Source organism: Hyperolius riggenbachi, chromosome 4, assembly GCF_040937935.1.
Source record: "Hyperolius riggenbachi isolate aHypRig1 chromosome 4, aHypRig1.pri, whole genome shotgun sequence".
NCBI classification, from domain to species: Eukaryota; Metazoa; Chordata; class Amphibia; order Anura; family Hyperoliidae; genus Hyperolius; species Hyperolius riggenbachi.
The window spans coordinates 80,333,292-80,350,917 of NC_090649.1; the positions used below are offsets into that span (position 1 = coordinate 80,333,292).

The following is a 17,626-nucleotide window of genomic DNA, read 5'->3' on the forward strand; positions in this document are numbered from 1 at the left end:
TTTAGGAAAATATCAAAAGCTAGTTTCTGCCACTGATAACAGATTCTGAGTCTGCAGAGAGTAGATTGCACTGCATACCTGATAAAATGTTCAGCTCTATTGTTTCCATTTCACTGCTTTCACTGTGGGGTGCATCCTTCTCCATGGTTTCTAGACGAAATAAAAACAGGTTAACAGTGTCTGTGTTGGAACACGGGGTGCCCTCATGTGAGTAACTTAAGGCCAGGAATGGTCCCCCTAAGGCACATTTTTATATTAGCAGCTCAGGCACAGCTTGGCATCTAGCTAGTGAGGGCATGAATTTTGCCATTACAATGCAAAGTTGTAATGTACAATTTAAGGAAAAATCATTTAGTTTTTGTAGGTTATCAGAAATCTTCATTTCATGACAACTTCAGTGGTTAATAGCAAAGCCCCCCCATGTCAAATTGTTTTTTTAATTGTCATTTTCTGACTATAGAAATAATGTTTTCTTTGCATTTTTTAAATCCAACAGTGTAGCTAAGGAGCTATGGGCCATGGTGCAAGTATTACATTGGGCACCCCTCTAGCACTCGATACACGATTGTCTGACACTGATATTGCACACCAAAACTTGCCAGAGGTGCAAGGGATGGTAACAGTTGATTACAACTATTCAAAGCATCTATTAGAAGCCATTATCAGCACAGGACTACTAAAAAGCCAACACTGGTTAAGGGAGGGGCCCTCTGTAAGGTCTGAATGATAGCTATTGAGTGAAGGCCTCTTGGGACTTTGCGGCCATACAAAGTCTATGTATTCAGCTGCTTAGAAAAGGAGGGAAAGCCAGTACCACACAAACACAGACCATATACACAACTAAATCTTTCAGGGTCCTGGGGTGTTACTAAGGCTGTCATCTCTGGGCAGAAATCTGGCAGTAAATCTGCCCCGATTGGCAGCTGTCAGAGGGAGTGGGGAATCGGCAGCCAATGATCAGTGACTGTCTCACAGCCTGAGTGATGCTGTCAAGTTCTCTTCACTTTCAGTCAGGACAAGCTGTGATCCCGCCTCCCACCCACCCTCTTCTGGATTTTGAACTGTTGGATGCTACTGTCTTTGGCGGTAAAAGTTGCCCACGGTGGTGGGGGCAGGCTAAAGGTCATACACACAGTCTTTGGAAAATGAAAGATCACAGACCAATCTTACCACCCTTCATGTAGTATGAGAGCCATACTCTACACAGTCTATTCTATGGAGCTGAACTCCACATCAGAAAAAAATCTTTGCAAGATGCTGCACACACAGATGCTGTACAGACACAAAAGATCAGAACCTGCAAAAGATCTGTTCCTGCCAAAAATCCATTCCTGCAAATTGCAATGATAGTCTATGAGATCTGCAGATCATCATACACACATGATTTAACTGACATCCATCTGCAGATCAGATCCACCAGGATGGATTTTTAGATCTGCAGATAATTGCCTGATCTGCAGATGGATGTCAGTTAAATCGTGTGTATGATGATCTGCAGATCTCAGACTATCATTGCAATTTGCAGGAATGGATTTTTGGCAGGAACGGATCTTTTGCAGATACTGATCTTTTGTGTCTGTACAGCATCTGTGTGTGCAGCATCTCGCAAAGATTTTTTTCTGATGTGGAGTTCAGCTCCATAGAAAAGACTGTGTAGAGTATGGCTCTCATACTACATGAAGGGTGGTAAGATTGGTCTGTGATCTTTCATTTTCCAAAGACTATAGTCTGTGTGTGTATGCACTTTAAGTTTCACTCGGAATTGATATTCTTGTTAATGAATTTTTCATTAAAGTTATACTGGTTTTAAGCAAAATATAAACCATTTATTAAAACCGCAAACCTCCAGCAAATTTTATTCCAAAGATGGTTTTGTGTTTTTTCCCTTTGGTTTTGCATTTACTTTGTATGTGTGCCACTTAAAATCCCATATCAACCTCTGCAACCCCTATTGCTACACCAATGTGAAATTCATTTTCTCAAACACTACAAAGTCTTTCTGAAATATTGACTTATTCCCACTATCCTCCTGTCGCAATTTGTGTCATGTTAGGTCATATGCAGGATGGACAGCTGTACTCTTCCGGGAAAGTGTGTGGAGGGAAATGGAATATATTTTTCAGTTCTTACATATGTACTGTCCACACTGATTTTAGTTAATTTCATCTACTAGTAAATGAAGAAAAATTGCTCTTTGCTTAATTGTATATTGATAAGGGACTACCCTTTAATAATGAGGGTACTTCTGGCTACCAGCATATAAAGTATTGAGAGGTGCCCCTGACTTAAGGTAGACCTCAGTGGAATGCTAAGAGCAGGGTGAGTAACCTCATTTACATTCTCATCAGCCCTCTGCATAGGGAAGGAGGGGGTGCACTCAGGGAGGGGCGTGAGCCGCCTTTCAATCATTAGGCCTGGAACCCACTAGAGCAGGGCTTTTCAACCTGTCCTCAAGTACCACCAACAGTGCATGAAAACCACAAACATGCACAGGTGAGGCAATTAGTGTCTCAGCAGAGCTGATTAACTACCTCTGTTAATTTCCACAAAACATGCACGGTTGGTGGTACTTGAGGACAGGGTTGAAAAGCCCTGCACCAGAGCACTTTGAGCTTTTAGGGAGCACTTTAAATAGCTAGCCATTTCTCTAAATGCTCTTCTAATGTAAATAATTGTAACAAATTCCACAGTAGCGATTGCAGTTAGCAAAATCGCAGGACATGCAGTATTTTGGGAGAGTTTGCACTTAAAGGGACACTTAAGTCAAAAAAAAAAAAAAAAAAAAAAAAAAAAGAGTTTTACTCACCTGGGGCTTCCAATAGCCCCCTGCAGCTGTCCGGTGCCCTCGCCGTCTCCCTCCGATCCTCCTGGCCCCGCCGGCAGTCACTTCCTGTTTCGGTGACAGGAGCTGACAGGCTGGGGACGCGAGTGATTCTTCGCATTCCTGGCCACAATAGCGACATCTATGCTGCTATAGCATATATCATATACCATATAGCAGCATAGAGGGTGCTAATGTGTCTGGGAACGCGAAGAATCACTCACGTCGCCGGCGGGGCCAGGAGGATCGGAGGAAGACGGCGAGGGCACCAGACAGCTGCAGGGGGCTATTGGAAGCCCCAGGTGAGTAAAACTCATTTTTTTTTTTGACTTAAGTGTCCCTTTAAGTATTGAAGCGCTGGCAAATTGTTAGTGACTTGTGAGAGATTTTAAATTACTGCAGTCTAAAATTTAATTAGAAAGGACCAATCAGAAAACAAAACAAAAAAAAAAAAACTAATTGCTACACAATAGCTGGCAAAAAGCTTACAAAACGCTAAGGCCTCGTTCACATCATTTAGCGCAGATGGCTGTGCGATTGGAACGCAACGCGTCCGATCGCACGCCATCTGCGCTCCTATGCGCTGCGCTGCAGATCCCATTCATTACAATGAATGGGATCTGCGCTGCGATTCCCAAAAATGCGTGCAGCACGCGATAGCGCAATCGCGCTGCCACGCAGCGCATATGATGGGAACGGTAGAAGGGCTGTCTATGCCCTTCTACCGTTCTTGCGTGTCGCACACTATACGCGCTGCCAAAATGCGCACGGCAGCGCGTATAGTCTGAACGAGGCCTCATTAAAAATGTTTGAGATTGCATTAGCGATTTGCAGTGGGTTCCAGGCCTCAGGCATCTGCCTACAGTGCCTTATGGTAAATCCGGCTCTGGAATCTAGTTTACATAGCTAATGGTAGACTAACTGTAGTAAAATTTGATCCACAAATTGTCTGCCATCAAATTTTAAACTGTCTTCTTCTACAGGTTCACCCCTAATCAGGAGGTCGCCAGATACCCTCAAATATACTGAAGTTGCATTTTACCCCCCCCCCCCCCTAAAGGTGACATAGGGAGGTAGCATAAACCCTTAAAGAAAAATCATAACCAAGAATTAAACTTTATCCCAATGAGTAGCAGATACCCCTTTCCCATGAGAATTTTGTTTTTCCTGCAAACGGATCAGGGGGCTCGGTATGGCTGATATTGTGGTGAACCCCCTCCCACAGTGTGATGTCAGGATTGTGATTCTGACATCACACTGTGGGAGCCTTGTTGCATTGTGGGGAAAAACAAAACAAAAAAAACAAACAAACAAACAAAAACACACCTTACACTGACATCACCTGCCGGCAGTTAAAATGTCACCATGTGATAAATGTCAGAATGCAAATCAGGAAGAGGAAAGATTTTACAATGGGCAAACCCTGACTAAATAATTTATACATAATTATTGTACAAGTGAAGCACTTCACTTGAGAGGGAAAAAAAAAAAAAAAAAGCCTGCATTCACTTAAATAAAGCGCAGTAGGCACCCCCACCCTAAATGGGACTGAATGAATCCAGAGCAGCAGCAAATGTCCACAAATTATATGAGGGCTGTTAAGTCTGCAAGTTCCCCAAACAGGAGGCAGCATGTACTCCTAAATTGCACGGTAAGGGAGTTTGATGCAGAGTTGGCTACTTGGCTGCAGACACAGAGTGGCTATAGGCTTCTATAGCTGCATATAGCTTGAGCATTACCTTTCCACTTATACAACTTCTGTTCAAATGTTGTCTCCGGTGAATCGTCCAGGATTATTTGTCTTATGAGCTCACATCCTTTGCATTTACAGAACACTGCTGGAAAGAGCACAGAACAAAAGACGTCACACTGAATAATAAGATCCATACTTGCTGGAAGATGCATGAGGGAACCCACAATGACAAGTGTTCCCAGAGCCATCTTCCTACCTGCAGGAACATGTGACATCCACATGATGGGCACAGCACTGCACAGGAGTGGTCAGGAATCTTAAGGGCTTGTTTCCACTGTTGCGACGCGATTCGCCGGCATTCCGACGGTTGTAAAAACGCATGCGGATGCGTTTCTGCATGCGTTTTTACCCGCGATTTCGCATGGCAGGGTGCCATGCGAAATTAACCATGACACTGCCAGGGCAAAATAAAATTGAAAAAAGGTGCGAAATCGCACGCGAAATCACGGGTAAAAACGCATGCGTTACTATTCAATACATTAGCGGCGATTCGCACGGATTCCCGACGCAGGCAAAATCGTTGCCTCTTTTGTGCGTTTTTTTCTCCGCAACAAAAAACGCACAACGCCACCGCAGGAGTGGAAACAGCCCCATCCACTCACATTACATGTGCGAATCCGCATGCGTTGGACGCATGCGGATTCGCGATAGTGGGAACGAGCCCTAAAGCCACATGCGGCCCCTGAAACAATTGTTGGACTACATTGTGGAAAATGACAAAGTATGTGCTGCAACCTATGGTGTGCTGATAATACTTGTGAACTATACATGTGTAGAGTGGTCGCGAACCTGCGGATTTTGGTTCGCGAACCGTGAATGCAAAAAAAAGTTTGCGAACCGCAATAGACTTCAATGGGCAGGCGAACTTTCAAAACTACAAACACTAATTCTGGCCACAAAAGTGATGGAAATATTTTTTTAAGGGGTCCAACACCTGGAAAGGGGGGGGGGGGGGGCCGTCAGAGTGGGATACATGCCAAAATTCCCTGGAAAAAAAAAAAAAAAAATCTGGATCTGACATGCAGCAGGGTTACAATCCCTAAAGGGCAGAAATCACATTGCATTGCTAAATTGGAGGCCTAAAGTGCTTGAACACATCTTGTGTGCGTATACATGGATCAGGGAGTGTAATTAGTGTACTGCTTTACACTGACAGACCAAACTCAATGTGTAACGCACTGCAAACAGATGGCCGTGCTGGTGCACACATTGGCGAGAGAGCAGGTGATGGCAGCTTTCCAGCCCATATGGTCAGGCTGAGGTAGCTCAATGACAGAACAGGACTGAGTGTCCAGCTGATCGAATTTGGTCTGTCCACAATGAAGCAACGACCTTATTTTCTTGGGTGTGCCCCCAAACACTCAAAGGTCATTGCTTAATTGTGATACGCAAGCTCCTTCACCGCGGCAAGGTAACGATCACCGAGGGGAATGGACACATGTACATGCGTTTTGTTGCAGTGCAGCCAGAAAAATTAGGCAGGCATGTACATGCACCAGAAAAATAGCAATTCAGGAATCCATCTGGAGTCCAGGACCCTGTTGGTGGCAGAGAAGGCAGTCAAGCGGCCTGCAGGCAGAGATGCTGTGTGGGGACTGACTTAGTCTTCGGGCAGACATGAGCGTGCTTTGCAGACCAGGCATCCGTGGTCAGATGGACCCTTGACCCAACGCTGTGTGCCAGAGATGACACGACTTGCCTTTCAACATCACGGTACAGATTGGGTATCGCTTTTGATTAATTGTGGCATAATATCTTCCACTGCGGTGTGTAGCTTTGCTTGTGTGCTGCTTTTCCTCAGGCAGTCATCCCATTGTAATTTGTGCTTTTTCATCATGTGCCTTCGTAAGGTTGTCCCTATGCGGGCCTTGGTCTTTGCACGGCTCAATTTTCGGTGGTGGAGAGTACCGATAGCGTTGCTCTCATCTGAGGCGGGGGGGGAGGGGGGGGGGGGGGGGAATTCCACACCACTGTGCCCTGGGGTGATGGCACTTTGGTGATGGCTGCCGACTGAGTGTTAAGTGGGGTGCCAGAATCAGAGCAGGAGGAGGAAGATATGTCACCCTTCCGTGCAGAAGCTGAGGCGTACCGTGTTAAATAGTCAACTACGTCCTGACAATATTGGGGGTTGATGGCATGGGGGGGGGGGGGATGCACGGACTGGTATATAAAACAGCATGCGTTCACACAGAGGTGCAGTGAACAGGTATGCAGTGACTGGTATTACAATGTGCAGCTGTCACACGTGCAGTGAAAAAAAAAGGTAGGCACTGAATGTGCTGGGCCTGGCACAGTATAGCAATTAGAAAGAACCAGCTGCGACAGACAGGGCTATATATCCAAGTGTCAGTGGGCCACAAAAAAAAACAAAAAAAAATAAACACAAGAACATTAGCTCTCAAAAGAGCTGTTTTGGTGGTGCTTCCCAGCAACAAATATCAGCAAGGCGCAACCTAACAGACCTCCCTATTGCTTTCCCCATCTCTCTAATGTTTCTCCCTTCTCTCACACTAATACTGCAGCATACAGAGTGAGAACTTGGCCGACGCTGCTGCCTAATATTAGGAGGGCTCCAGGAGGGAGTGCAGCCCGATTGGCTGCCATGTGTCCGCTGACTGATGTAGGGGGTCAAAGTTTAGCCCAGTGATGTAGTATCGGGGTGGGTCGCGACAACTCTACTGATGTGTGGCACTGCCTATGCCACTATCAAGCACCCAGAATGAGTGTGTGCCAACTTCATTTGTGGAACTACGGGAATCTTAGAGACAATCTGCCATGATTGTTGTAATTGCAGTGTGTTGCAAAGTTTGTAACTGCACACGTACCCATGTCACGGAAATTTTTTTTTCAGAAATTGCTCTGGAAAAAAACAACAAAACTAACATTGCAGTGTGGGTACATAGTTTTAGGGTAAGCCTGTAAAAAGAAGAGCCCAATACAGTGTAGTATGACAATATACCAGAGGGTATAAAAACCGTTTGGGATAGTAATAGAGTAAATGCCAAGGCAACCACTGTAAAGGCATGTGGGGAGAATATACCTGATCCCCATTTTGGTTAATAAGTTCTGTAGTGAAGTAGTGACACCCCACCAAGGGTGGACAAAATATGCAACAAAAATGTAGCAAGAGGTGCCAACAAGTATAATGTGCATCAAAACTGGTTAGAGGGGAATAAGTGGTGGGCTTCTCCAATGATACAGGCTATGGCATTGCAGCTATAGCTGTACTGATATGAGGTGCTATGTGGCTGTGTCTTGGTGCCAAAGTGCTCCGCTTTGTTCTTGCTCAACCCTAGTGGCCATGTCAATTAATAGCAGAAAAAAAATAAATAAAAAAGCGCTTTGCCATAAAACAAACCAAACATTTTTGCCTACCTTCTTCCACGTCTTCGGACACTTCTTCTGTTGCCTCCTCTAGTAAGGATGTTTCTAGGTATACACAAAAGACATGGTACATATTAAATCTTTGATTTTTGCAAAACAGTGGCACAACATTATTGCTGCTCCCCAGCAAACCTTTGATAGGGTCCTCCCCAATGTTCATACTTGCTGCCCACCCTGCACTCCCCCCTCCCCCACATAATTCCCATTCACCGATCTAACTTCCCCGCAGAAAGACCGACGCTTTCTATTCAGAGAGCGCGGTATTTCTGCCCCCAGGAAACTTCAGTCTTTTTAGTTCCTGGATGAGAGATCGTTCGCATCCAGGATTTTGACTGTGGCCAAATAGTAAACTGCACTCACACACACACACTTTTTATTAAACAATTACATTCTTCATTTAAAATTAGCCGTTTCCCTCCCACACCCAAAATTACCCCATTTTTTTTTTTTAATTAAAAAATGTATTACCTAAGGGTCTGAACTTTTTAAATATGCATGTCGAGAGTATATTATTTTAAATTATAAGCTTGTAAATAGTGGACGCAAATTAAAAAAATGCACATTTCTAAATAAAATATTGGCGCCATAAATTGTGATAGGGACATAATTTAAATAGTATAATACGTGGGACAAAATGGGCAAAAAAATACATTAGTTTTAATTACGGTGGCATATATTAATTTTCAAGCTAATAATGGCCAAAAACTAAGAAAGAAATGAAGAACCTTTTTTTTTTTCCTCAATCTTCCTGTTAAAATGGATTTTGAAAAAAAATTCTTAGCAAAATGTACCACCCAAAGAAAGCCCAATTAGTGGCAGTAAAAACAAGAACTAGATCAATTGTGATTATTGATAAAGTTATTGGCGAATGAATGGGAGGTGAACGTGGCTCGGATGCATGAGTTTTGTCTTTTCAAGCATGGAATACAAATGTCCAACTAGGTTCTTTCCGTTTTTAAAATTCAATAAAAATAAATTTAAACAAGAATAGCACTGGCAAGAGATTTTCAAATCCCTAACAATACCCAAAACCTCTTGTGAACTAAGTCTTAGACCATAACATTCCCAGCCACTCACTGACCTTCCAAGCACTCCTACAGCCTGGTTTGTGTGAAGGTCTCCAATACTAAAATGCATGCTTCTTATGCTTAGTCTCAATGTATACATCACATATTTGTCATAGGTACTTCTGTCAATGCCATGCAAGCCAAAATCCAGGCAAGTATGATGGATCATGTAATACCAGAAATCTCATTAGCTCTGGTCTACTACCAACACTGTAGACCTGGGTTACACAGGTCAGAGGCAGCCGATGTGTAGATAAAGTCTTGCCGAAGAAAAAAAAAGCCCTTGTGTGGACTTGGTATTTGCTGCTAGCAACAGAGCTATTGCATCCTGTTACAACTACAAAATGCTACAACTTCTGAGAGCGACGCTTAGAATAAGCTGCGTCTACTTAGGTTAGCACAATAGAGTCTCCCTTTTCGAATTTCTACTGGTTCTTTGCTAAGGGAGCGGATACTAGAACAGCACACAATGCTCAACTACACCTAAACAGTGTGTTTGCAGTCTAATTTAGATGTGGCTGGAGAACTCCCTGGGGTCCCTTAAACAACAAGTGATACCCAAGCTAACCTAAGAAGGGGAAAAAAAAAAAAAAAAAAAAAAAAAAAAAAAAACCAACTCATATGCACAAACTCCCCAGCCATTTGATTCACAAAGCCATGCTAACTCAGCATGGTCGCACTAGCGTTTTGCATGCATTATGTTTTCATGCACAATTGTGAATTTGTGCGCCAATTTGTCTTTATGCAAAAAATGCGACTGCGTGTGAAAACCGTTACACGTGTTCTAATGCGTCCAAAACGCTAGTGTGACCGTGCTATGAGTTAGCACAGCTTAATGAATCAAGCCCAATGCATGTTACGTGACAAGCATCAAGCATGGCAGTGGATGAAGCATCAGACATGAGCGTAGCAATCACCCCGGCCTCTCCTGCCATCGCAGGAGGGCCCAGAGGCTTTGGGGGCTCCTCCCTCTCCCCAACTGCAACCGCAGCCAATTAGCATAGAAGCCTCCCCATTCACCAAAACAAACAATGTGCAGGAGAGTGTAATTTCCTGCTTCCTGAGGCTGCTTCAAAGCAGACCAATCCCTGCTGCCATAAGCCAGCACCTGATCCCGTAGGGTTCAGTGACAAAGCCCCCCCCCCCCATGCTATAGTTTTGCAGGGGGCCTATTCACTCTAGTTAGGCCCCTGGCAGAGCCATCATCTGGTTAGGAGATAGCAGTGCACCCAGATGTGCCAAGTCTGCAATTCTGCTCTATAGTAGTGGGGTGAGGGGGAGAGAACTGGCCCATAGATAAGCACAACACAGCCCCGACCCCTAGTGGGCACTGGACAACAATTTAGGATTAGTTAAGGAGTTTAAGGTCTCACCTTTGTGTTTTTGAAATTTCCAGGGTACCAGCTTTTTTAGCAAATCTGTAAAACAAAAAAACAAAAATTCTCATTAGTCTATACAATTATAATTCATAGTCCCCTAGAAGTATGCAATACTTCAAGCTTTGTACACAGCAGACCCCCTCCCCCCAAAAGGAATCCTTTTAAACAATGCACATTGCCTGGCTGTCCTGATCCTATGTGTCTAATAGACCCCAAGCCAGCATGCAGATGAAATGTCTGAACAAAAATGACAAGATTTGCTGCAGGCTTGTTTCAGGTGTGATGCTACAAATGCCCAGGTAAGTGAAACATTTTTTATTTTACTTGGACCTTCCCTGACCTTACAGGCATTTTTTTTAAACTTAAATTTTATCTCTAACCTTTCTATTCATCCATGGAGGCCTTGTTTATTCCTAGATGTTGTGTTTCCATATGGGATATACATACTACAATATTGATTGAGAAGAAGTTTAAAAGCTTGCCTTTTCCCTTCAGAGTCCTCCCCTTGTAGTACATTATCCCAGTTCAATCAACTCATGCAGGCACTAAGTTTAGGGAACTTTGCTTCTCTAAAATTCATAGAATTAGTGGTTCCGCTGTCCATCCGTCACCAGGATTAAACGTTATCATGTGATCACTATTTCCCAAATGTTCTTGAACCTGCACATTTGATACATTATCTGGTCCATTTGAAATGATCAAATCCAGCAACGCATTCCCCCTAGTTGGTTACCATCTACACAACCCCAGAGCCCTTCTAAAGGCTGGGTTTTGATCTTGTGATATTGCTGATCAGTGTCCACACAGTGCACGTTAGGTGTTGCAGAGAGGTACAGTCAATGCTTAGTGCTACAGTAATTCACCCTAAGGGCTGTTTTTTTCTTGCTATTGTTGCAGGTGTGTCCAGTGCCTGTTAGCTGTTGGACACGTCTGCTGGTCCTAGTCAGGGCCGTTTCTTGGGTAGTGCGGGCAGGGCGACCGCACTGGGCGCAGACCAGCAAGTAGATGAAGGGGGGCGCAGGCAGAAGGACATTACCCCTAGGGAGCTGGTGACGCGCATTGCAGCCAAATGGAAGAAGAAAGAAGATTACCAGCACGATCACCTTTCTTGACTCCTCCTAGGCTGCCTGCGTCAGACTTCAAGTCGCCATTACGTCACCACCGCGTGATGACACCTGATGTCTTGTAGCGATACTGCAGGCTGCGAGTGTGCGGCACCCATGGAGGAGTAGTCTTTCCGGGCTCTCCTCGCCTGGGTGTTTTCCTGCTTCCTCCTGGATGAGCGGCTGGTCACTAGAAAGTAGGCAGATCTACTTGCGACCTGTGGCTGTGTTTCTGTTTCTAAAGAGTAAGGGTTCCCGAATCCATGGGGTGGGGGAGCAATTTACACCCTCCCCCTGGGTGCAATTTAGCCTAGAAACTGCCCTGGTCCTAGTAGTGCACAGACAATACAATAAACCTTCACCACTACTGGCATATAGTATCCACTACTGCCCCCTTTATAAATGCCTCAGTGCAGAATACATTTTTTCGGTCACTTAACTTTCGCTGAACTACCTCAGCCTGACCATAGGGGCTGGAAAACAGTAATCACCTGCACTGCCATGAATGTGTGCACAAGCACAGTGGCCACTACACAAAAGTTGCCAAGAGGACTAACATGTCCTGGAGGAATTCACTAGCAAAAACAAGGATTTGCTCACCTGATGTTATCACTAAGGCCCTTTGTGGTTTGCTGTGTTTTAAATGCATTGTTTCGTCTGTCAGTGTGAACTGGGCCTGATCCTTACACTACCTTATCACTGTGTATGCACACTGAATGTTTAAAGCACTCATTTCCACAAATTTCAGAATGTATTGTGAATTTCTGCCCTTTAGAGATTGAACATGACACTTATGACAACTACATAATTTGTTGTAGGATCCTACTCTGGCATACAATGGTCCAGGTGTTAGGCCTCTTTAATCAACTTTTCCACCACTTTTGTGGCTAGAAAGTCCCTATAGGTTTTAAAATGTACCTGCTAATTGAAGTCTATGGTGGTTCACAACCATAAATTTCATGTTTGCAACATCCCTATTTGATCTTGCTCCTGCAATAAGGATTGTCTAAGAGCTTGGTGTGTGGACTTTCTAAACTACTGCTGATACCACTGATCATATACAAGAGGGACAGTGGTGGCACAATGGAAGCACAGTTAACAGAAGTGTTACAACACAAATTCAGATAAAGAATGAACCTAAAGCCCCCCTCCATTGGGTTTGTTAACCAGGGACTACCTGTATATCTTCATGGGACAACACTGAAGAGCCTTTGCTATACAATGGTCACCTTTACACTCAGTGTAAATTAGCTGTTCCATCAACAGCCATTAATGTCATAACTGCTAGCAACAAGTGCACACCCCCGAACATGTGAAAAAAATGCTGCCCAATTAAAACATTTTCCATCCGAGATCCTGTTATGCATTAGTGTTCCATGTAGGTATAGGGAGCCGGTTTGTTAAATTTATTGGTCATGGTTTAGGGCTGGATCAATACGGCCAGTCCTAGCAAGTTACAGATCATTGAGGGAACCATGAAGGTTTCATTATGTCACAGTAAATGTTGGCAGATCATCCCTGCCTTAAGGAAACTGGGCTAAAGGGCAGTATTACAAACCACCAACACCTCCAGGATAACCACTGCTTTGCCAGACTGAGGGTCAGGGTCATGGACAGGCCAAGCACATCTCCAGACCTAAACCCCTATTTAGCATCAGTGGGGCATTAACTGGAACGTGGAGTTAAAGGATTAGCATCCACCAGCTTTGTGCCAGGATTCCACTGGCAACCTGTGAAGCTTGAGTGAACTCCATGCCCAAGAGTTAAGGCAGGCTATCAAAAGGTTTCACATTAAAAACGTTGTATAGCAGCATCTCTAGCGTCAATACACTTGTCCTGGAATTCATTTTATTAGTATGTCTCATTGTAGTAGTTTAGACATTAATGGCTGTTAGTGTATATTTGCTGTCCCATCAAAATGACTGGTTCTACAAGCTGCACACTGATACACTGTAAAGTAGTCCAAGAGTCATCTCTTCAGTGTCCCATGAAATTATTAAGTGCGAAGGGTTTACTCACATTTGTGAGATCATGAATATGCCTCTATAGCTCAGCCATATATTTGAGATCTGCTTTATATGTGTATACTACAGCAAAGCAATTCACACTACATTTGTTCAGAGGCAAAGCTCAGGTTTTCAGTGCCCTGGGGACAGTTTTTGGTGCCCCCCTCTGGACAAAATGGGCATGGCCACACATCAAAATGTGGTAATGGGTGGAGTCAAACGTTTAGATAGCCATATGTGCCCCCTTTAAATAGCCAATATATGCCCCTTTAGTTAGCCAGGTGAGCCCCCCTTCACTCTGATGTGCCCACTTATTCTACTGCTGTTAACACTTCTGCAGAAGGAGGAGAAGCAGAGGCTCTTCTGGCAGCCAGCGAGCTGCCTCATGCATGTAGGGGTGCAATGGCCGTGCTGACTGAGCGCCCTCGACAGTGCTGCGCCCGGGGACATCTGTCTCCCCCTTGCCCACCCATAGCTACTCTGCATTTGTTGCCTGTAACAGTTTGCAATGTTACAAGTGACTAGAGCTGTTGAACAGAGAATTTTCTGTTAATAGCAAACTTCCACAAATGTTCGCAAACAGGTGACCTGCCATTGACTTCAATAGGCAGACAAATTTTAAAAGTCTACAAAGACTATTTCTGGACACAAAAGTGATGGAAAAGTTGTTTCAAGGGGTTTTAACACCAGGACTGTGCCATGCCAGAGGGGGGGATCCATGCCAAAAGTCCACCAAAAATTACAGAGTTGATGCAAAGGGCTGTTTGGGGTGCTTTCACAGCAAGTGAGGAACAGGAATACAGGCCTAGCTAATTTCCCTACCCATCTGCAGCAAGTCTGACTGCTCTCACTAACAGTCAGAGAATTAATCCAATGTGATCACCGCAACGTTTTGATAGGGGGTGGGGGTCCAGGAGGTGGCGCTAGCTGATCAGGTGCTAGGTGTCTGCTGACTGAGGTAAGGAGGCAAACTTTGCCTCCATGATGTATAGAGGTGGGTCAAACACCATATGTTCCCAGAGAACACGAACAGCGGAAATTTGCCGGCAAACCGTTTGTGTCATCTCTAAAGTGACAGTCTAGCATGCAGGTGTCCTCGGATATTGGCAACCTTTAGTGATCAGTGTTGGAGGACTAGACCTGTAGGTCCAGCTGAGAGCTGCAGTGAACTCCTCCTGGATTTTTAATCCCATAATGGCACACATCTGTTTTCCAAGTTTAATAACAGTAGAGTATTGAACGGTTAGCCATAAGTAAAAGCAAGTAGTTTTGAATCAGGATGATACCATTTATCCGCTAACTTAACCTCCCTGGAGGTATGATCAGTTCCAGATTTAAGGTCCAAAAGCCATAAGAAACAAAAATTCACAAGCTTTTAGACCCAAAAACAAAAAACAAACAAACAAAAAAAAACACCTCAGAGAGGTCTGCAGCAGCTCCTGCATATAACTTCAGACATGGCATTATCGCTAAGGAGGTTAAAAGAAGAAGTTTTGAATCGGGATGATATCATTTATTGGCTAGCTTAAAGTGCAACTGTAAAGGGTTTTTTTTTTTTTTTTTTTTTTTTTTTTTTTACACTAAACAGTTTCACTTATCTGGGGCTTCTGCAAGCCCCCCAGCAGCCGTCCTGTCCCGCACCGGTCCTGCCCGAGCCTCCGTTCTCCCGCCGCCGTGCCGTAGACTTTTAAGTTGATGCCAGCGCAGCCCTGCCAAGCGCATCTTTTCATCGCGTTCCCCTCTGCAATAGCAGGGGATGCGAAAAAAAGGATACGCATGGCCAGAGCCACGCAGGTGCAGTAGCTGGCAGCGGGAGACTGGCAGCTTGGGCAGGACAGGATGGCTGCTGGGGAAGCCCCAGGTAAGTGAAACAATGTTTAAAAACTCTACATTTCCGCTTTAAGGCTGCTTACACACCAAGACGTTACTGTAACGCTCCCCAACGCACAGCAATGTAACACAAGTGGACTGTTCACACAGCCCACGTTGCGTTACATGTAACGCTGCACATTCTGCCAAAGTGCAGCATGCTACGGCGTTAAGCTGCTATAGCCGCGTTAGACTGTTTGCACATGCGCAGTGGGGGGGGGGGGGGGGTGAGAGGAGGCGGGGAGATGCTGCTACAGTAGCCGCGCACATGGCTACTTAATATTCACTGCACTGGCGGCCGCTGATTGGCCGGCGGGACCACGTGATGTGGAGTGTCTCGCTCCGCATCACGTGGTCCCGCCGGCCAATCAGCGCCACTCTGGGAGACCTTATATGGATAGAGCCGCCTAACGCGGCTCATTCTACCGTCCTCTCCCGCACCACCATGCGTTGCATTAGGTGCACGTTATGAGACCTTAACGTAGCACCTAACGCAACGTCTTGGTGCGCAAGTAGCCTAAAAGAATAAGAGTAAGCTTTTGGCTGTGCAGGATTGAGTGACAAAGGCTGCACAGCTGAGAGCTTGCTTACTTATTCTTTTACATTAGCCATAAGTAAAAAAAGAAGCAAGCTCTCGGCTGTGCAGCCTTTGTCACTCAATCCTGCACAACCAAAAGCTTACCCTTATTCTTTTAAGCTAGCCAATAAATTGTATCCTGATTCAAAACTTCAAATTTACTACTACAACAGATCGCAGGTGGTGTTGCAGCAGATCTGCGCTATATGCATGTATTGCCACTCCATCAAGTATAAACCAATGCTCCAAAGTCATATGCAGTGCGTAGTTCTTCATTTGCTAAACACTTAAATGTAATTGAGCATTCTCACCTATAAGAGCTTCACGTACAGCTTCCTCCGATGCAGGTGCGCTACCCCAAAGTCCTGGTACAGGATAAGAGAAGGCTTTAGTACTAATTGTAAGGAAATTTAAGCATAAGTATATACACTGTCAGCAGCCATTTTGTCTCCCCTGCAGCCATCTTAAGAATCCATGTATAATATAGTGAGCTTCTAGTTTAGCCAGAGTTTGAAGCTTCTATCTGTCATGCTACACTGCATTCTCACTTCTTCAATTCTGTTCTATCTTTGTCCATCTCTTCAACGTACAGGAAACTTTTATTGTGCCACTCTGACACCTGCAGAGATGTCATGGGTTATGCTGGGAAAGTCCTCTCATGTACTATGTAAATCTTGTATCATGTAAATCGAGGACTGGAATTTCTATGTCTATTGAGTTTGCGCAGGATGTACAAATTACTGTATAAATATAATGATTCAAGGGCAATACAATCAATCTGTCTATCAGTCACAACCTGTGTGTGTGTCTCTTATTGTGGCTGACCAGATTCAAGGCCAGTACTGGTATAGATATCACAAAGTATTATCTCAGTATTATTTCTAGGTCATTCCTGAAGGTCCAGTGAGTCTGTAAAGTGACCACTTCCTTTCACTAAGCATACTTCTGGTAGCTACTAGTTTGCTGCTGTATTATACAAATGAGCACCTTTTACCCCACCAGCTAATTACCTTCCATATTGCAGAGTTGTATGTAGCAGGACTGGGACAAAGTTCTCCAGCACTAGAGGCAGCGATTCCAAACTGCACAATGCCACACTGCAGTATAGTTAGCAAGCTTGCCCCGCCTACTATAGCCAGATATAACCCATTAGTATTAGGCAGTCCCCTCCCCAGTATAACAACCAGTTGTGCGCTGTCCCACTCCCACTGTAGTACAATAACCAGATGTACTCCCCTCCCTGTATAGATGTGCCCTCTCCTACCTCCTAGGAAAAGACACCAAATCTACCCCCCTCAGTAGTCAGATGGCCCTGTCTCCCATCATAGTATCAATATACCCCATCCCCAAATAAGCCCTCTCCCTCCCCAGGATAAAAGTAGCCAGATGTGCCTCATCCCTTACTCAGCATTAGAGGCAGTGGACATGCAGCACTCACAGCCTGGTTCCAGGAATTGCAGGTCATGTGCCTATACTTCCTGCTTCACAGATCAGGCACTAGAGCCCAAAATGAAGCAGGAAGTGCAGAGCAGTGACTACAGTGGAGACAGCTGGACCTGCACCACCAGCACCTGGAACCAGGAGAAGGTGAGCATGTGCTTATGTCCACTGCCTCCAGAGAGCGAACATGCTGCAACACTGCAGTAGCAACCCCCCCCCCCCCAATA

The 17,626-nt window shown here is 44.7% G+C and overlaps 1 protein-coding gene across 1 annotated transcript in view; it reads right to left on the minus strand.

Annotated features, from left to right (window-relative positions):
• LOC137504677 (cytosolic phospholipase A2 gamma-like) overlaps nucleotides 1–17,626 on the minus strand; it is a 63,813-nt gene that overhangs the window by 21,445 nt on the left and 24,742 nt on the right. Inside the window, exons 9-13 of the mRNA XM_068233259.1 lie at nucleotides 16,271–16,324; nucleotides 10,399–10,443; nucleotides 7,950–8,003; nucleotides 4,561–4,659; nucleotides 79–150 (exon numbers count right to left, since the gene is read on the minus strand). Coding sequence (XP_068089360.1) covers nucleotides 79–150; nucleotides 4,561–4,659; nucleotides 7,950–8,003; nucleotides 10,399–10,443; nucleotides 16,271–16,324 — 324 coding nt within the window. The remainder of the gene's footprint in view (nucleotides 1–78; nucleotides 151–4,560; nucleotides 4,660–7,949; nucleotides 8,004–10,398; nucleotides 10,444–16,270; nucleotides 16,325–17,626) is intronic.